Source organism: Falco cherrug, chromosome 10, assembly GCF_023634085.1.
Source record: "Falco cherrug isolate bFalChe1 chromosome 10, bFalChe1.pri, whole genome shotgun sequence".
In the NCBI taxonomy this organism is placed as follows: domain Eukaryota; kingdom Metazoa; phylum Chordata; class Aves; order Falconiformes; family Falconidae; genus Falco; species Falco cherrug.
The window spans coordinates 20,904,102-20,924,662 of record NC_073706.1 but is presented as its reverse complement, the minus strand read 5'-3'; the positions used below and the strand labels follow the sequence as shown (position 1 = coordinate 20,924,662).

At 42.9% G+C, this 20,561-nt stretch overlaps 1 protein-coding gene across 1 annotated transcript; it reads right to left on the bottom strand.

Moving 5' to 3' along the window:
- Positions 1 to 3,271: 3,271 nt before the first annotated feature.
- FGF3 (fibroblast growth factor 3) lies at positions 3,272 to 9,735 on the bottom strand. The gene is made up of 3 exons (XM_005446103.3): positions 9,477 to 9,735; positions 7,309 to 7,412; positions 3,272 to 3,783 (listed from the first exon to the last, which is right to left on the bottom strand). The coding sequence occupies exons 1-3, from the start codon at positions 9,733 to 9,735 to the stop codon at positions 3,451 to 3,453; spliced, it is 696 nt and encodes a 231-aa protein (XP_005446160.2). The 3' UTR covers positions 3,272 to 3,450.
- Between the last annotated feature and the right edge of the window lie 10,826 nt (positions 9,736 to 20,561).

Sequence of the window (20,561 nt, the reverse complement as noted above, 5' to 3'; positions counted from 1 at the left end):
ACATATCTTAACTTTATAATCCTAAGAAGAGAGTAACAGTAACCAAAATCTACTGCCTTTTGTAAGGTACCCCATAAGGTTCTGGTCCAAACAAATAAAATGGGATATAGGTTACAACTGGGATAATTTTCATGAATAAGATTTCAGCCTGTCAATATCTGGGAACTGTGGAATTCAAGGTTGCTAAAAGAATATTAAGTAATGAATGTCTGTAATGAAAAGTATTTCAACAAGAACGTTAATATTTCTTAAAAGATAAAAAACCTGACAAATCCCAAAGCTATCCCCTTTGAATTGCTGCAATGAGACTGGGCAAAGAAAAATTCTAAGAATGTCAGTAAAATTGTTTTAGGTTGATGTGAAAATCATCACTTACCTACAGTAGTTAAAATGCCATTACATCCAATCAGCTCATTATTTTTTCTTTTGCCTCCCCCCTCCTATTTTTTCCCCAGTGTTAGTATTTTAAACTTTGTTGGGATGAAAACTGAAGCTGAAATAGGGATATAGTTCATGTGTAAGCTAAACTTCATTGCAATTTTCTATAGGCAGGTGGTTAAAACAATACTATTACAACAATATGCAATACAGCTCAAAATAAAGACAAGAGTAAGCAAGTGTTTTGTAATCAATGATATTCCTATATTACCTATAGCGATTACTCGCTGTTGCATTATGGCAGGTAGTCTGACTGTCTATAAAAGAGAGGTAGAAGGAGAAAAGAAAGAAAGGAAAAATTGATAAAAACAGAGACAGAAAACCAATGGATAAAGTCAGCACAAGCACTTGCCCTTGAGAAAAGCTAAAAGTGAAGATTGAATGTTTCATAGGCAATGGACTTAGAGCTGGTGTGAAGATGCCATCTTTCCATGATGGGAAACAGGAGTTTGTCTGCTCTTTAGGCAATCAGGAACGTATCAAAAATACCTGATGCAGTCATTAGTCATTAGCTTTATGACAACAATTTTTAGAGGAAAGAGAGAAAGCTGAGAATGGAACTTGTTTTCCTTACAGGTTGTGGTGAAGTAGATCTGAAAGCAGCCAAAATAAATATGGCCCAGAAATTAGATATGGGGAAAAAACAGGTCTCTTAATCTACAGGTGGTCTTTCCCTGCCTCTTGGGTTTACTGACGCTTCCTTTCCCTTGCAATTTGTTCTTAAAGCTTGAGAGCCATGAGGAGTCCTTACATCCCTCTCTTTCCTGCCCAATAAAATTGTTCAACTCCCACCAGTAGCCTGAAGAGAAATACAGAGATAAGACAGGGTAACTGGCAGTCAAAAATGTGTCCCCCAGACCCCTGATGCTCCGGATGCAAAACCTAATTTTCTTCACTGATACAGCCAACTTTGAAAAGACACCCTGAATTCTGCAGCAGTTTGGACCTTATGTGGCTCACAGGAGAGTAAACAAACCAGAAAATCTGAATTCTTCTGTTTCTTTTTCAGTCTATTTCTTTTTTGAACAGCTTTTTCATTGACTACTGGCATGATGCTGCCTGATTACTTCTTTGAAGATCCCATCACTCTTTTTAGTTATTTTGTAAAAGCAAGAAAATTTGGGAACATGGTTCATGGTTTTCTGTACTCTTTTTAAACCTAGGTCTATTCTGTGTGCACCATATTGCATTATTTAATGTACATCTTATAAGTGTCCTTTTACATTATTTTGGTATAAAGGAAAGCAGAGATCAAAGAATTTTGACTTTCTTGTTCAAACATAGTTTCCTCCTTTGTGAGAATATTGCAGAAAAGATATGAATGTGGAAGGAATGGAGCAAACTTTTTGGTATAAAGATACCTTTCTGATTTTACCTTTATAGGGATGTAAGCAGTGCTAAATCTATAATTACTAGGCTTGGTAAACGCAATTCTATGGGCTTGTTTTACTTCTCTCAAGGAATTCACCCCTTAGTGATGCAAGATTTTCACTACCTAGTTTTAAATGGTCATACTGTTATTCAGTAGGTAGCCCACAAGAAGACCTTTGTGTCGATATGACCAGGAATGGGATTTGCACCTGTCTGTTCCTATATAATGTCATATTTAACTTACAGAGCTTTTGTTAAATTCAGATTGAATGTTTATTTCAGTGCGGTCTTTCTTTTCTCCAGCTGTGCTGTATCAGGGCCTAATTCTAGGAAGTGAAGAGCACAAGGCCAAATTGCATTGAAATAACCATTATTTGTGCTTGTCAAGCATATCTAAACCTTTACACTACTCTATCAAGAGAAATTTTTAAAAATTAACCCCTTGCTCAAAATTAAACTTGTGATGCAGACTCCCCTCAACTTTGTAAAAGTTAACTTCCAGAATCAGAGTAGAAAAATGTATGGAAATGTATTTTTATATGGATTGAACCAAAACTCATGATCCTTAACCTCCATCTGGATTCGCAGCTTTCGGTTTAGGACTACCTTGTGAAAATAACAAGCATTTGAAAAGAAAGGAAAATCAGAACATAGCAGTTGCTTTAAATCAGCAAGATACCACAGTTTTTGTGTGCCCAATGACTGATACTGTTCCCCTCAAACAGTTAAAACATATTTAACCTAGAATTAGGACTTTCTGTAGAAAACAGCTAAAAAAAAGTAACTGACAAAGATTCTTATCCCCAGTGGTGAATTTCCCTATACTGCAAGTTCAGTCCACACCACAAACTCAGCTTTCACATCACATTTGGGTCCTATTTTAGGAGGGGATTCATCAATCTGTAAACAGGTATATATTGCTAAAGCTTGGCCAATGCAAGTGCCACTTTACCAACATACATTTATTTGAATGACAGGGTCAGGTGTCTTGGGGTTTTAATAATAAAAAAAAAATAATCAAGAGTAATCTAGTAATGTGTAGGTCTGTTGAAATGTTTGAAGTAGCTTAGAGTTTTACTTTTCTTGGACAGTCTTGGAAGAAATATGATTGACACTGGCTGATTGTAAAATAAAAATAAATATATGTAATTAAAAAAACCCCCAGTTTTCTAACTCCTGTATTCCATAAAAATTGGAACATAGCCTTTTATGAGGACCTGCCAAAAGAGCCATCAAAGTGCTGCACCTTCTCTGTAGACACAAAATTGGTAAGTATAAAATATTCATATGCTCTAGGAGGACAGGGTCACTGAGATAATACCCTATGGTAAGTTAGAATGACAATACTAGTCACGAAAATGATTTTTTTTTTAAGAAAAAAAGAAAATATGACAGTAATCAACAAAATTATTACATCCAACTAATTTACATTTGAATGTGTCTTAATCTCACATCTCTTTTACCACAGATAATAATTCTACAATAGCTAAAAGTAAGTGATGCAACTTTCAGTTATATTATACAGTGTATAAAAAATGTCCATGTTAATGTCTGTCATACAATCACAGCTGTTAGGTTTTTTAGTAGTATTTTGAAGACTCTCAGTCAGTTCCAGCCCCCATACAAGCTTCCCCCACCCCGTCAGCGTCCTCTCCTCCTTCGCTGGTTCTTGCTTGGGGGCTTCAGAAGACTCTCTCGATATTTCACATTTGTGTGGAACAGTCGGACCATTTCATGGTCTTTGTTATCCAATACTCTGGGCAGAAATAGAGATGATTTCTGTGTCCTGCGAGTTTTAAAGCCCCTTCTGGGTCGTCCTTTCCCATTGATTGAGACATACCAGAGTCTCTCTGCACTGGCTTTGCGCTTGGTGCCAGCTCTGTTAGGTACAGTCCGGTAGATACGGGACGCATAGGTGTTATAACCCAATTCATGGATCCTCTCCACAAACTCACACTCTGCGTTATAGTTTTCCTGTAAAGCAAACATGACAAAGTTTAAGGAAGACTATAGGGGTAACAGCTTTCTTCTACCTCAGTAAGACTGGGTTAAAATCTTAAGCAAGACTCTATTCAGCTTTAGGATAAAGACAGAAACACGTGGTAAGAAAATCTCTAGACTGATGGTACAAAAGGTGAGCGTAAGAAGAGTACTGAGCCTGAACTGCTGTTCAACAAGGTGTCCCTGTCAGCAGTGTGAACATACTCTGTGGGTCAGAGACAGAAAGAAAATCTGAAAAGAAAAAATGGCATGTGAATAGGAATTAATATCTCTGCCAACTGTTCAGCTGTAAAATTGATTTTTTTGTGTTTATGGATCTAAATATGCCTATGAAGATGATTTAATTGCTACCCATGAACATTTGACATCCATTTAAAAGGTAAAATTCCTACAGTTTAATGCAAAATGTGGCTCTTTCATTGGTATATTAGTAGTTAGATACACCTGCAGTCCATTACATCCAGTTTATTATGGATAGGTGAGCTGTAAACAACATCTTTATGAAGCTCCTTTGCTTCAGCATAACAAAAGTACACCCTGCCCACCAGTGTGTTCCTCCAAAATACTAGGCTGCTCCTTTATTACAAACTGTAACAGAGAACACACACCCATGATGGGTGCTCACATTTTACATGATCTGTCAAAATCAGGGGTCCTCAAACTACGGCCCGTGGGCCAGATAAGGCCCCCCAGGGTCCTCAATCCAGCCCCTGGTATTTACAGAAAACACCACACCACACACCCCCACACACCCCGGGGGTTGGGGGGGGGGAAACCAAGCAGCCGCAGATGACTTCCTGCCACTTAATCTGCACGCTGGCCTCCTGTTTAAAAAATTTGAGGACCCCTGGTCAAAATTCACCCTTTTTCATCTGGCCCTCAACTGAGAGAACTGTGCAAAACCCTGGCACAAAGAATTCCTTCCTCCTCCCTGGGAGCTGTAGAAACAGTGCAAATAAAGGCCCTTTCACACTATTCATCTCTTCTTAACTACAAAATCATCTTTGCTGTATCAGTGTGATTAAGACCTCAATATCCAACATGTGCAAAGTACAGAGGCACAGGGCACTTGCTACCATTGTCTCTACAGAGGTTGGGTTTTTTTGTGGGTTTTTTTGGTTTGGTTTGTGTTTTTTTTTTTTATCGCCTCTCTGGAGAACATGGAAAGGGCACAGGTAGCCCGGGCTGGGGCCAGAAAAGCCATGGGCTCCATTAACATCATGTCTTTAATGCTATTCACTCATCAGAAATGCTGATAGGCATTTAACAAGATTTTAAAAGACTCCACATGTCTCAGCTTCACAGCTGTAAAACGGAAGTGCCCTTCCTTGCAAGGACAAGGTTTTCATATGCTGTGGTGCTGGAACCCATGCAACTACCATATGTAGGTAGATTTATCCTGCTGCCTGCCTCAGTTTTGGTTGTAGAGGGTTTATCACAGAGGATAAATTTAGAGGATTATCACAACTGACTAAGGATAGAAAGGAATTCTTCAGACTCAACAAACCCATTTTATTGACATGGGAAAAACAGTGAACTAAGGGATAAGAGTTATTCCAATGCTATTTCCTAAAATGCTCCCTGTATAATTCACCCAAGAGAACTCAGTCTTATTTGAAATAGGGCCCTTTCAAATAAGGCCTTATTTGAAACAGGGCCTTCCTGGAACCGTAATACCAGTAAAGTCATGGGTCAGTTTTTTTCTAGGCAAGCAAAGCCAGGAAGTTTCTCCTGAGCTGAGTCCTCACCCTTTGCTGCTTCTGTGAAGAAAGCCGGAGTGGAACAGCTTTTCCTGGATTGTCCCTCCAGCTCTGAAACAAGTCTCTCTCAAACCCGAGCTGGAACAGCAAAAGTCTTTAGCTGTACAGAACCCTTTCGTGGCTGATGCTCCTTGACATATAACAGCTGAACAAACTTCAAGATGGCCTGATGCTCCTCACACTAGAAAGGGAAGTCCAGGAGAAGAGAACTCTCTAGGCTATCCTATTCTAGGCTTTTCTCCACTCTAGGAGATAAACTTCTTGCTCAGAATTATTTCAGTCTTGTTTTAATTCAGTTTAATTAACCTTGAGTAAAAACATACCTACTTTGAACAAGAAAGGAAGATGACAAAGAATTTGAACATTCTTCCTGTTAATTTTGGGGCATATGTTGGCTCTGAGCTGATGGAGGATCTCCACTGAAAAACATGCCCATTTTAAGCACAATATTAACTGGAAGCATAGGAGTGGTCAGCCTTAGCTCTGGCGCAGCAGAGCTAGTACATCCTCATTCCACTTCAGCTACGTTTCCCTTTGCTGCAATTGTTTGTGATCTGGTTCTCTGTACCAGCAAAGAACTATCATCTTTACACATGGGCCCTTTCATCAGTGTCCATCACATGGGACACATCACAAAAGCTGGGTCATAAACACTATCAGAACATTCTTGAAAAGGTAGAGTAAAATACATTAAACCAGGGAGGCAACTGAGTTGATTGTGTTACCTAAGTTGCCTTCACGTGAAAAAAGTTCACATTGCTTGAGGATATATCATGCTGTTCAAATCAACAGAATTACATATAATGACTAGCTGGAAGAAGCAAATTTCACATAGCCATATTTACTCTCTTCAAATCTGTTTCCATACCACAGGATTCCTGGAGAAACTGCAGTATGGCTGTTGCACAGTAAGACATCACAAGATTGCTAGGGACATAACCAAAGACAATGGAAGAGGTTCAAGTGAGTAGATAATGTGTAGAGTATACACACTGGCAAATATGCCTTAGTGTGTCCCTGAATGTGAAGAAGTCTAAGCTGAAGTATTTTATTCCCTGAGGGGAAATACTGGCTGGGCTGGAAAGGCAAGACTCCCACTAATATTAACCCAGCCCAGATTTTACCTCAAAGATTGGGATGAAAAATGAGGTTGAAGGAGTAAAATAAGGTGTTTATTTTCACCTTTGTCTTCTTGTACCTTTTCATATTTCCTTTCCTTGCTATAGCCCTGCCTTTTAGTAACAGTACATTCTTTCACTGCCCAACCAAATACTCTGTGCAAAGAAACTCCTGCCAGTAGGCTGCTTTCCTGTAAGAGATGCTCAGTTATTTCTGGATATTCTTTATCTGACACGTATATCCTTTTTCAGTGTCCAAGATCCAAATCAGAGAGAAATATGGATAATTCTGAATAAAGATGGACATTCTGCACTTCAGTGGCTGACTCCTGAGGTCTTTATCGGTGCACCCAATTGCCAAGGACTTTGGCCATGCGAAATACCTTTGCCCAATACATTCTTCTGACTTTGGCTGTACAAGCAATAAGAAAGTAAGAACACAGATTCTTTCCACTTTAAAAAGGTACTGATTGGTTGCCTGTAACAATTCCAGGCAGAAATCTGTTTTAAAATTACTCTTTTCTCTATAAATGTTTATTTATAAGAAGGCAGTGTTCCCCAATAGACCTGTTCTCCCCATATGAAATGACAGGCATCTGCCAGTCTTAAGTAAAACTTACTGATGCATAAAGTCTGCCCCTTTTGTTCATGGCCAGGTATCTGCCAGAGAACAAACCCTTGATGGCAACGATTCCAACATCAACAGCAGTTATTTCAAGGATACCTAGAACAGAAACAATTAGGACATATGTTGTTGCTCCTCATCATGTGTAATTTGTTGAGATGCATTTAAATGACTGCTTACCTGCAGGCTATGATTTCACAGCTATCACTAGTTCACATCAAAATCATAGTGCAATCATGTGAATGGAACAAGACTACTATTTGAAACAACATAAACCAACGACAATGTGGGAATGGTTGCAGACAAGCTTGACAATAAATCCCTAGATGTTTGGTTGAGATCGAACTCTTTCAAAAATGAAAAAAGATCTGACACTGAAGTAGAGGTCCACTTAATCCTATATGTATATAAAAAAGTTTAAACCCTCTTTAATGCTTACGAACACAAGAGCTCTTGACTTATTGAAACCAGTCACAAAGCTGTCCATTTCAGGACAAAGCACTTGCTGAGGTCTCCAGAGGGTAAAACAGAGTGAATCAGCTGCATTTTAGAGCCATGTATATAATAATGAAAGGAACTTGTCGTTTAAGGGGTCAGTGTAGCCCTCCAGACAAGGACAATATGACTGTCTGAGCCAAATTAAAAGGGAGGAGATTTTCAGACCATCAAAGATGGGGTCTCAAACACAAGAAGAGTGTCACAGGCAAGGCTGGCACAATATCTGCCAAAATGTTCATGTCCAGCCGAAGGTGCCAGGATGCTGATGGAGGCTCAAATGGCTCAGGAGATGTGTTCTATGTGCAGGGCTCTCTAGCTGGCTTGCTCAAACTCAGCTCTGTTCTCCAGCTGTGGTCCTAGAGCTCAGTACTTGTTAAGAGTATTTGGAGGCAAGAGGCGACCCTTGCGCCCAAACCCATTGCTGCCTTTCAGCTATGATGAGGTAGAGCCAGGGGGCCTGTCCCCTTTGCAGAGCCAGATTGCTGCTCTGGGAGAGTTGGGGTGGTTTGGTACAGCTGTTTTGAATCAGGCACCGGCTCGCTGCTGAAGGATGCCTCCTCCAGGCTTTGATAGTGAGGGGGTTTTTCTTTAGGAAATAGTGGTTTTCCTTTATGGAGTTCAGACAGATCCCTGAGGTCTCCCTATCTCTGTGTGCCATCACCAGGCGGGATTTACGTTTCCAGGGGTAGCGGGGCACGGCGGAGGCCGGGCTGTGCCCGGGCCGAGCTGGGTGCGGGGGCGCCCGGGGCTCCCCCCGTGCAGCGGCGGCGCTGATCCCCCCTCTTCTCCCTTCTGCCGCCCTCGCACAGACCCCTCACTCCCGACATATCCCGTTTCATCTTAATTACCGCCGATCGCCGGCACATGTCAAAGGGGACAGATGTGATTTAGCCCGTGGAAGCTCAAGCCCCCCGCGGGAGACAAGCTGGGGCGGGACGAGGGAGGTGAGGGCAGCTTGCAACCCGTCGAGGGGGGCACCGGGACTCGGCCCTGGGGAGGTGTGAAGGCACCGGTTGCCCAGCGGTCCGGGCTGGGGCAGGGCTGGCGTGGGAAGCCCCAGGCGGAGCAAGGGCAAGTGACAGGTCAAGCGGGCTGCGCAGGGCATGTTCCCGGTCCCTGTCACGGGGAACTTGGGGTTTGGGGGTCCCGCTCTGCCCTGGAGGGACTGAGCCCCTGCGCCTCCGGCCGGGTCCCGACACCCCGCAGGGCACGCTCGGGGGTCCCCTGCCCGGGCCAGGGGCAAAGAGGGCTGCCCCGTCGAGCTCGCCAGCCCTCAGCACGGAGCGGGCGCGGGAGCCGGAGGGTGCGAGGGCGCGCAGCAGGAGCTGCGGGGTCCGGCCGAGCCAGCGGGGCGGCTCCCGGCACGCCGAGACAAGGTGTCGCGGAGCCCGGCGAGGAGAGGGGCGAAAGCTCCGGCAGCCAGGGGTGGTCCCGGTCCCCGCCGAGGAGCCCCAGCCGCCGTGCGGCGGCTCTGGCCGCGGGGCAGCGCTGGGCAGGAGGAGAGGAGGGAGCGGCTTCGCCACCGCCCCGTCCGGCACCGCACCAGCACCCACCGTCCTGCCCGTTGATGCTGGGGCAGGACGCAATTGGTCCGAGCGAGACCCCCTCCCCACACAGCCCGGCCCGAGGAGAAGCGTGATGGGGAAAGTTGTGCCCGGTACTCACTGAAGACGTTGTTTTTCTCCAGGGTGCCGTTGATCTTGCCATTGGGGTGGATCTGGAGATGGTACTTGGTGGCACAGTAGAGTTTCCTGCGCCTGGGCGCTCCCCCGAGGTGCTCGTAGACGCCGCCGCGGCCCCCCGCATCCCGGCGCGGTCGGGGGTCGCTCGGGGAGGCTCCGGCGGCCTCGGGCACCCCCGCGGCCCGCCCTGGGGACCACGGCTCCTGCAACAGACTCAGGAACAAGATCCAAATTATAACCATTGTGGCATGATGGCCGCAGCGCTTAGTCTGCTGGGGAGATCGAGGCTTGGAGCGAATGACACCAGGGGTCCCATTAAAGCCGTCTTGCTAGCAGCACTCCAAAGTTGCAGAGCACACACTGTTTCGAGCCGTGAAGCATTGGCAAGTTTTTATCAGCCTCTATCTGGCCCTTTTATCTGTCTCAGATTTACTTAAATCAATAGACATCAGCAAAGGCCACCGAAGAGTCCCAGCTGTTTGTATTAGATGGAGCTGCCGTGATCAGCCTTCTCCTTGGGCTTCCAGATAGGCAGACGGCATGCATGAGAGGCAGAAGAAGGGAGAGAGAGAGAGAGAGAGAGAGACACCCACTGAATTTCGGCAAGAGACTGTGGGGAAAATAGTTGATCGACGGAGCATAGAAATAAAAGCAGCTTCCTGCAACAATAGCCTGATCTGCGACCAATTGATACAAAGCAGAGGAGGCAAAAGGTATCAGTCTCGTGTGAACTCCCGGAGCGCAGCGTGGATAAAATTACACAGCATCCCTGCCCGCCACGCCGCGCACCCGCACACCCCCGCACGGGGGCCGGCTGCTGCCGCGGCCGCCCGCCCCGCTGCCGGCCCCGCCGAGAGGCGCGGTGCAGCCGCGGACCCTCCGCCGGGCACCACCGCCCCCCGCTCAGCGCGGGGAGGGGGGGGGCTGATGCTCGAAACAAACATCTTCGGGAGGTGGCTTTTGGAAGTGCGCATGTTAAAAGCGGAAGCATAAGAAAGGGGTGCGGGTCCTGGCCTCCCGGGGGGCTGGAAGGGGAAGAACACGTTTTAATGGCTTTCACTCAGGCGTCAGGGTTTCTTCAGCACACACACACACCGCTTTGTCCCCGGTGTTGAAAGCAAACAGTTATTACTGAATCAATCAGTTCAGGGTTACAAATACTACGCATTATTTAGCTAGGTCTTTCAAGATGTAGCAATTTCTAAATTACCTCAGACAAAGTAGGGCCCAGCAAGTGTTATGATATACATCCCCGAACGTATTTGCAATAAGTTGGAACTAATGCTAATCCTTTTTCTTAACTCTTGTGCCTGGTAAGTCTCATTAGCTGTAGCAGATCTGCCCTCGCTACCATGTAGCTTCACACAACTGCCTACGCTTTCAAAATATGATGGAGCTACCTATAAATAAATATAAAAGAAGGCAAAAAGTTCAACAGCTCCGTGAATTACGCTGTCCCTGTGTGCTACTCAAAGGCAGCTCGTTAATTAGATTTGCATCTGAAACAGGCAGTAGGAGTTTTGGGGAAGTGTTTGAGAGATAATTAGTATTAATGTGCTTGAAGGGCACACACAAATACACCTTTGAATTGAGTCACGTCAGAATTCAAGCATTGACCTTGATCAATATAATTTTTTTTCCCGGAATTGGTGAACAAGAAGAGGTCTATACAATTTTTTTAAAAGATGTTCCTATGTAGAGGACGGGATTTTCTTACACGTTAAAGAGATCTTAAGAAAAGCAAGCTTTTACTAGTGAGAAAATAAGGGAAGGGATCAGACCTGCTCCTAAAAGGAATGGCAGGAGGACGAAACGATCTCGAAAGCTACTCCCTGTTTTAGGTTGTGCTTAATATTTAGTAGTTCTCTTAGGCTTAAAGGCTTTTCATTATGTAGTTGTCTGGAATAAAAGGAAACACATAAAAAAACCACAAGCACCCCTCTCCGCCATTACCACCCCTTCCTCCCCCTTTTCATCTCCACAAGCGAAGCCCTAGCCTCACAAGGAGAGTTTGATCTGGGGATGATAAATGTTTGTACAATTAATTCTTTATTGCTGTTCTTCTGCGATGCTACTTTCAGGCAGTCATGTAGTTCCAGTATATTTAGTAAAAGTAAACGTTTGGAAATTAAAATAATTAAAGCACTGTATCCACGTAAAAATATGAAAACATAAACATGCGGGACCCCAGTATATGCGGGGGGGTGGGGGGGTGGGCGTCGTTGCTTGTGCCCCAAATCCTTCAGTCCCTCCTAAAACGAGCCCCCCTCTGAAAAACCTTCCTCTCGGGGATGCACGGCAAATCGTGTCCTACGGGCTCGTAACCACTGAGGAGCTACAAGACAAAAGCGGTAGCAGAAAAATAACTCTTAACGTGCCACGAGTCTCCTGAAAGATGCTTTCACCGGCACCGCGCGAAGGCGAGATAAAACATAATTACTTTCAGTAATTATAGGGATCTCTTCCAAGTAAATCTCAGGTCTCGTCCCGAGCCTGGCGCATCGCCCTGTGGATGTGCAGCTGACATTTTACAGTTTTGGATTTGCAGGGCATTTTTCATTAGTCCTCTGAAAAAAAACAAACCCGCAAGATCCTCCTCCCTCCCCCCCTCTCCGCCTCCCACCGCAATAATAAACCAAAAAGGCTAGTGGGTGGAAGAGTAACACGTTAATGACCTTTGCTCAAATTGCTTCCATCTTGATCACATTTTCATAATTAGCACCATCATCTACAAATCTTTCCGCCCTGGGCATCTGACACAGACAGGCTTCCCAAGCGATGTGTATTCTACTTATTAGGGAGGGGAACACTTATAGGTCTATCATTAATGGTTCCCTTTCAAATGAAATGAATACGACCTCCACGGAAATATCAAAGGGCTGTAACTACCTCGTCTCACTTGGTACAACACTGAATAGCAAGCAACCTTAAGTCGTTTTACTCTAGTCAGACATCTATACAATAAAACATAAGCCCACTCCTGTATATTTTAAGTTGTCTGGTGACCATTTTTGAAAACAAAAAGGGTCCCTTTGATGTGGTCTAATTCTAACAGGGGGTGGGACGTCAGATGTGGTCTACCGATTCTTTCTGGAAATATTTTTAATTATGCCCCAAAGCTCCTTGTAGCCCCAAAGTAATAATCAGAGCAGTTTGAGTATGTTGCTTAATGTGGAGGGGAGAATAGGCTTTAGACCGTATGTAACTAAATTAGAATTGCAACCGATAATGATCTATTAATTCGCTCGAAATGTGTGATTTTAAATGGAACATAATAGGTATCTATTATTTTTTATGCTTCATCTTGCTGAGGGAATATTTCTAAGCCTTCTTGCAGTTAAGCCATAAACCCAGCATTTCTCCTGACAAGTCATTGGGTAAAAGTGAGTATTTCAGACAGATGTTTTTATGCTTACAGCGTGCACCCTGCAAACACACAAAGCACTTGTATTCTTAACCGATCGCCGTCGGAAAAGGGCCATATATTCGGCTACATACGTCTAAAAATCTTCGTGACGAAGCAGTGTGTATTTGTATTGAAGTATTTCATAACTGTAAACATGGGGGAAAACCCGAAGAATTTTGAAAGCCCGCCCGCCCCCCCTTCCCCCGCGCTTAAAAAGACTAAGTAGCTTTAACCTGTAATACACTTAACGCTATCACATTTTGCAACGGTTCAGCTTTAATGCTACTGTGACTCAGGCTCGGATTTTGCTGCGCGGTCCAACGCCGCGCCGGCAGCCGCCGTGCCCGCCCCTCGCTCCGCCAGACCCCAGCGCTGATTTACGACCGGCCTGTTACTCCGATGAGGAGGAAGTTACAATTTGTAGAGCAATAAATACCGAGGCGGTGGGTGGAGCCCCCAGCAGAAAAAAATCGCTCTCCTTCACCAATTAAAAATCCATCCTAGCTTCAATGTGGACCGTGGGAAGGTCTCAAAGAAAACACAGCCTCGGTGATGGTTAGGTATTTGTTTCCAATGTGCGAATGTCATCTTCTGACCGTAACTTTCCTGCCGATGCAGTTAACTCACACCTGCTGATGTTGGGAAGAGGTTCTGAAATTCAATTGATTTTATTCAGCTATATTTTGTTTTCTTTGTGGTTTCCTAGCGGGGCTATTCTGCACCCTGTGAACAATATAATCTTGTTTAAATGACTTTCCAGACCACACAGCATCACATTACCCTGTTCTATACATGTAGGCAATACTATTTATTGTATTGTACACTCCTAACTTCCAGAAAGCAGGATGAAGGGACAGCAGAGGAGGAAAGCTCCGGGGAGTAAACTCACAGGTTTCAAAGCTCAGGTTGCTTTTTCAGGTGGAAAAAAGAAGATCTAGAAAATTTCAAATGAGAATAGGTAGAAAGAATTCTTTAAAAGCAAATGTTAAACACATAACAGGCATACAGTAATTTTCTACTTTATTCACTCATATGAAATGTTTTTCATTATTACAGTTACTTTTTATGGTTTATGGACGATCTGACGTCTTCAGATTTAGAATAATACAGTTGATTCTATACATGTTATGTGAGCTACTGTTACATTGTACTTCAGACAATATATTAATTTAGAATTTTTAAACTTCTGTATTTAGGTTAAAAGCATGTGTGGTTTACGGATTTATATTATTATTATCATCATCATCATCATCAATCATCATCATAATCATCATCATCAATCATTATATTGACACAAGATGCAAAGGCCTAAGTTCCTTACTCCAGGAAATTCCTACTACAGCTGGCAAGAGTTTCTTTGGCTGAGGACTGAGGGATTAATCCTTCATTCAAAGTCTATGGAATTCACTAAGAGCCTTTTCTTTAATGCCAATGAATTTGGATCAGGCCTAAACTTATTACTAGAAAAATTATTTTCCCTTGTTCTCAGACAAGGGAATGAAAACATTCAAAACAATGAATGCAGCAACATTAAACAACAATTTTAAATCTCTTTTCCCTCTGTTGCTTACTCCTTATCAATACAAGAAACAAGGGAAGCAGCAGAAGAAATGTAACACTACCAAAAAATGTGCGATGGTGCAGTTTAGATGGTTGTCACGTGGCTTGTAAAGAATTGTGGCAGACTCAAATCGTGCTACAATAGGGATATTCAGACTGACACAGAACTGTAAACTGCAGCCATGAAAATAACTAAACACAAGGAAAATGAGGATGCCTAGAAGAGGAATGAGTGAATGTAAAAACAACAGAAATGTAACTTGTTAATAACCTGGGGACCAGATTTGCATACCTGATTCACACCTTTGTATCTCAATCATCACTTAATAGCCTGAGCTCTTGGAATATCTGCTCCTTTTTTTGGTAACTCTGCAGGTGTTTTTGAAATCAGCTTCAAAGCATTTCTTTAGATTTGAAGAGAAATGTGGTGTACCTGAGAGAAGTATCTGGCCCATATCCATGATGTAATTGCACTTCATGCCAGAAGGACCTGCTATTCAGCTAAATCTCTTACTACTTTTAGAATTTATCCCCCAGTTACTCTCACAATCAGAGGCTTGTTACAATCTCATTCAGCCCAGCAAATCATTGGGAATTGGGTTACCTGATGATAAAAGATCTCTCTTTCTCCAAGCTGTGGTTGGATCAACACTTTGCAAAATGAGATGACAGGCCTAGAGGTCAGGCCTAGGTCTGTGCATGGGGCTGCCCAAGCACTAGAGGTAAGAACTGAAATTAGCTGCCTTAGGGAAATGCCACGTGCATGAACATACGTCCCTGGAAGAAAAAACCTCAATGCCAGGAATTATCCATTCCAAACTGAAGATTGGTAACTGTTGCATTTAAACTTTTCTGGGTTTAGGGAAGCTACTGCAGATCAAGGTTTGCATCACACAGCTGAGATCTTCCCAAAGCATCCCATTCATGGTTGTATGTTGTCCTAAGGTGGTCATGATGCAAAGCATTTTGAAGTTTCACCTAGATCAAGGGATAAGAAAGAGGGCCAAGTAGGCAGGAGAAGTAAAGACAAGTAAAGGTTATGCAACTTCTAAATTTAAAAAGATGAAGTAAAGAACAAACAGAAACACAAATTAAAACTAGTGTCTTAGATTAATTTCAATGGAATACCTTCTTTTGCCTCAAGGGAAGAGATGAAAGTACCTGGCATTTGTCACCAGTGCATAAATGAATGATTCCATTTGTATTCCTCATACACACACGTGCACAAACACATGCTGACATGCCACACACAAAAGGTGAGAGGAAAATGTGTGCTGTGAAGGAAAATTAAAAGGATCTTTCCTTCTGGTATTCCCTGCATCTACCTATCAGAGCCTGGATGGAAAATAAAATGGAACAATAAATAACTCCTGAGTGTCCTAGGTACAGTTGCAAATATATGAGTTTACCTCTAGACCCAATGTCACTACAGCCTCTTTGGTTACAGAATTTCAGACAGTGGCAATGACATCTCCATTCCAGCTGTGTTAGGTAGGTAAGAGGTGCTCACAACACCTGGAGTGGTCCTGAGGAGTCTCAAGAGGCTCAGGCTGAAATCAGTGTTATTTTGCTCCCCTCCAGGTCTCTGCCATGGCCACCCAGGAGGTCTGCAGTCAAAAACATGGGACCAGGCTCTGGGGCTTATCCAAGCTAGCAGAAAAGTTGATACTGTGCAGGTATTGATCCTTCCCACAGACGCCCTGTCTAAGGAGGGACTGAAGGTCTCTCTTGCTAGATCTGGAACTCCTTAGAGGAAATTAGCTGCTGAGAAAAAACATGTATGACATTTCTTCATATTTTTTTCCTATTTTGTGGAAGCAGAAGTCCTACTTCTTAAATCCTTCTGACCAGCAGCGTGAACAAGGAGGAATTAATCTCTTTTCACTGCTAAATCCCTTTGCCTTCCTTTGGGAAATTTATACTTATATGGGCACTTCAATATTGACATTTCAAGGTACAGTTTGTGGGGTTTTTTTCCTGAGCAGTAGCTGCACCTGGTAGCAGAGCTGTCATTTGAAATGCTGCCACAGTAACTTCCCTTTTGCATAACGTTTCATGTCTGGGTATCGAACTGTCTTTGCTAGCTTCTCTTGCAGCCCCAGCAGCCCTGGAAGCCCCTCCTCCTGTCCTCTCCTCTTCAGCACCTGCTCTCCTGCAAGGCAGAGGGTTCTGGCACACACGGCCCTGTCACTGGTCACCCCATGTAGCAGACAGAGCCTCAGTTCCTATGGTGCTCTTCTGCAGCCTTTAACAAATTTTTTTTCACAGTAATTTCATTAATTAGGTTATTAATCAAGTGACTGATTGTTCTAGACATCCTATATCTAAGATAGTGCAAGAAAGTATTGGGCAGATCAAATCTATTTGGCTTTCCCATTTCAATCCGATTTGACAAGTGGGTAAGGATGTCAGAGCTGCTAATCTGAAGGTGTATTTTTCACCCATAACATAAAGAGGGAGGTTTAATAATTTAATAGTATGTTATCTTAGTGCACTTTCTAATCTGAGAGAGTCTTCTACTACTTCTGTCCTTGGAAAAATTTCATAGAAGTTATGATCCAAATTAACAACATGTTAACCAAAATAAATAAAAGATGTCCCTGAAGAATCTTGGAAGGAAGGTGTAGACATAATTTGATGACAACACAGAAATAAATGGAGCACTGCCTGTGACAAAGCTGGTGTGGCAAAGCCACCAGAAAAGAACAGTAACCCCCTCCTCCTAACTTGCAGCCTCTGCTTTAAGTTAGTGATTATTAGCCCCAGCAGAATATTTTCCTACTGAATGGGGCTTTTTGGTGGCAAAGGGATGTATTATGATCTACAAAAAAGGTCAGGGCCTTTTTCTTTCCTGGTCTTTGCATTGCATGACTGCAGCATTGCTGAATGCTGTAACTCCATTTTAGATACCAGTGCTTAGATACCAGATTTCAGGTGATGCCTGAGCTAATGGTTTGCATAGAACTGGTCATGTAAGCAACAGGTATGGGGAATCTTTGTATCACTAACATCCACAGCCAAATTTCGCATGTGCTGGAAGCCACGAGTGAATTCTTAATGGATATTTTCCTCATTACATTTTTGGCAGCTGCCTCCCTTTCCTTAGAAGTTAAGTAACATGAGCTCATAAACTCAGAATAGCAAAACTAGGAGCTAATGGCCAATATTATTTTATCCACCTCTAAACATTATTGCCACATCTCACCCCACTTCATTGTTTTCTTTCAGAGATTTTTCTCACAGAGAAATGAAATCCATCTTTCTCTTTCCTCTAGTTTAGATGTTCGACTAGTAAATACAGGTCATTCTTTTTTTCATCACATCTAAATACTCCCAGCATTGGTGAGTTGCGTCCCACAGATGTGGCATCTTAGATATCTTTACTGAGGCCTTGTTTCAGATGGTTATGTACGGACCAGAATTTTCCCTTTGGCTCATTTTAAAAGTATTGATGTATCTTGCAGAATTCATTCTTTAGTAAATTACAGGAGGCTGGGTAAGTACTTATTTATATCTTGATGTCTGAGAACTGCTTTGTCCAAAGGGTATTCTTTGCTGCCATTAATCCGTCCTAAGTAATCCAGTTATTTGCCTTAATAATCTATCTCAAAAAATAAAAGTAAAAATTTCCAGAGCTGTTCCTGTGTCATGTCTCACAAACTGTGCACATAAAACTGAGTACAAATCAACTCCATCAGCTACCTCTGACTTTGTTTTTGGCTTAGAGGCCTCCAAGATTCTAACTTGACCACAACAGCCATCTGCAAAGTGAAGAAAATCAACCTATGTTTTGGATGCACCTGTTTCAGTCCAACTCCTTTTATTCTGCGTTGATGGCTCTTGCTTTAGGACTATGATAAGGAACAAACTAGGATCATTTCACAATCCAAAACTGCAGGACAATCTAAATAAGACTACTGGAACCCCAGTGGGTCTCCAGAAAGGCTCAAGTTTATTTTCTTCTCTGAGATACATTTTCCCTCTGATTTTAACACTTAATTACAGAAAGCCAAACATATTAGGAATTTCTGCAACCAAAGGGTATAAATAATTTTTAGGAAAGCCAAAAATCTTACTGAAATACTTGGGAATTATCCACCATAAGCAGATCCTCCAAGAAGCAACACCTTTTGCAGAATTTCTCAACTGAACATGTTCACAAGAAAGTGCAATGCTACTCGCAACCTCTCCTTTTCCCATCAGCAGGTCTTTAGCAGACATACTCTTCCAGACTACCACTAGTTGTTTTTCAATAGATTCTCTTCAGTTCCCAGAGCTGCAGGACTCCAAAGAAAGTCAGACACACGTTGCAAAGAATGATCCCCCAAACAGTTTGGCAGACTAGCTAGCTGCAGCACTGTGGTCTCAGGGTTAGGCTGGGGCTGACCCATAACTGCTTGCACATGGCTGAAGTTCCTATCCCAGGAACATATTTCCCTCCTGCCCCACTCTGGTACTTCATCATTTTGAACAAGGGTGAATTCTAATATGAAGTCAGATCCCTTACACAAGGCCCAGGGCATCATTATCTGTTTGTCTCAGAAGCATCTTGTTTATTCATATATGAAGGATGTTTGCTGGAGTTGTGCCCCAGCTACATCGATGTGCAATGTTGTTCCCTAAGAATTGACCTCTGTATCAGACCTCAACAGGGGAATCCTGGAATACTTTTCAAAGATACTTCTTCAGATAATTTAGGTATTGCTAAAAGAAGCACAGTTCCCTTTCTACCTCCCCACCTTCCCTACTACAGCTTTTATGCATAGCTGATCCAGGGACAACAAATCTTGCTCTGTGCTTGCAGAAACTTGCACCTGATCACAAAAATTCCCCCCTTTTTTTTTTTTTTTTTCACACTGACCATTTGTATTTGGCTCTTTCCCCACTCTACACTGGAAGTAATCTCAGTGTGGAGCAGGAAAAGTTGAGAGACTTATTCACTCACCAGTTGTACCATTTTCCCTCATGGAAGTGAAAATGTAAGTATCGTTTTCAGACTATTATCCAATCCATTCCAGCCTAGCCATTAACTATCCAAAATACACTAGTTCTTGGCTCAAAGGAAAACCAAGGGAAGCACACAAAAATAATAGAGGGCTTCCTCTTCTCCCTGTGTGCCCTTGCCTGCTGCCATTTAGGAGGATGAAAGCTATGCCCAGCAAGGCTTGCACCCACTCTCATTCTGTATTACCATCTCAGACTCAATTATTTTGCTGTTCTGAGAACAGGAGGGTTTGTCAGCCCATGCCTTTCCCACCTCACTTCCTTGCCTGTTGGAAGGGTGAGTGTCACAGCAAGTATACTTCCTTCCAGACAGCCGTGTGGGGGCCTCCTCCTCGGCTAGAAAAGACTGCCATTTCCTAAATAAGCTGGATGCAACCTATGTCACTAGCATCCTTCTCCAGTTAAGGAATACAACCATCTGTTCATAACTTAAACCAAGACATTCTTTACTCAATAATTATGGAAGATAATAATTACTGGGCATGATCTACAGTGGATGGTGACTCACAGATCTTGTCTGAAATAAATCAGTGAGGTAATTGTCAAATACCTGGATTAAAAGAGAATATGGGTTTTGTAATCTCCTGAATCTTACGGAAGCAGAATGCGAACAGTTACAGACAATTGTTTGTTTGCTTTTGTCTTGAGTTTTCAGTTTTCAAATATATAATTTTTTTCAGGTCACTCACTAAAATCTAATCTTTGCTTAGGAAGGACACCGACCTCTGAGCAGACATACAAACACAGACACACAGAGACACACCTGCGTCCCCTAAACAAATACAATGCCTGAACTTTATCATGAAAGTAATCTTTATTCACGTGAGTAACCCCACAGGACTATTCATGCAATGGAGAATTACTCACATGAGTAAAACTTTGCAGGATCAGGTCCTGGATCTAACAACAGCATTTTAATTACAGACAATCCCCAAGCAATGTGTACAAAAGAGTTTTTTCCTGGACAATAACAAAGGTTATTAGCCTGTTCTTTTTTCCCCTTCTTGCTCTTTGGTTTAAAAGGAGGCACCAATAATCCAAACCAAATAAAACTGACCTTTGAACCTTTTTTGCTGTACTTTTTCTCATGCCATGATT

What these genes read in the sequence shown, in the direction of transcription:
- FGF3 (XM_005446103.3), bottom strand. Translation starts at nt 9,735, where the DNA reads ATGGTTATAATTTGGATCTTGTTCCTGAGTCTGTTGCAGGAGCCGTGG. An exon ending in GGAGAAAAACAACGTCTTCA is followed by an intron (nt 7,413 to 9,476) that starts GTGAGTACCGGG and finishes TTTCTGTTCTAG; the next exon opens with GTATCCTTGAAATAACTGCT. An exon ending in GGGGCAGACTTTATGCATCA is followed by an intron (nt 3,784 to 7,308) that starts GTAAGTTTTACT and finishes TTTGCTTTACAG; the next exon opens with GAAAACTATAACGCAGAGTG.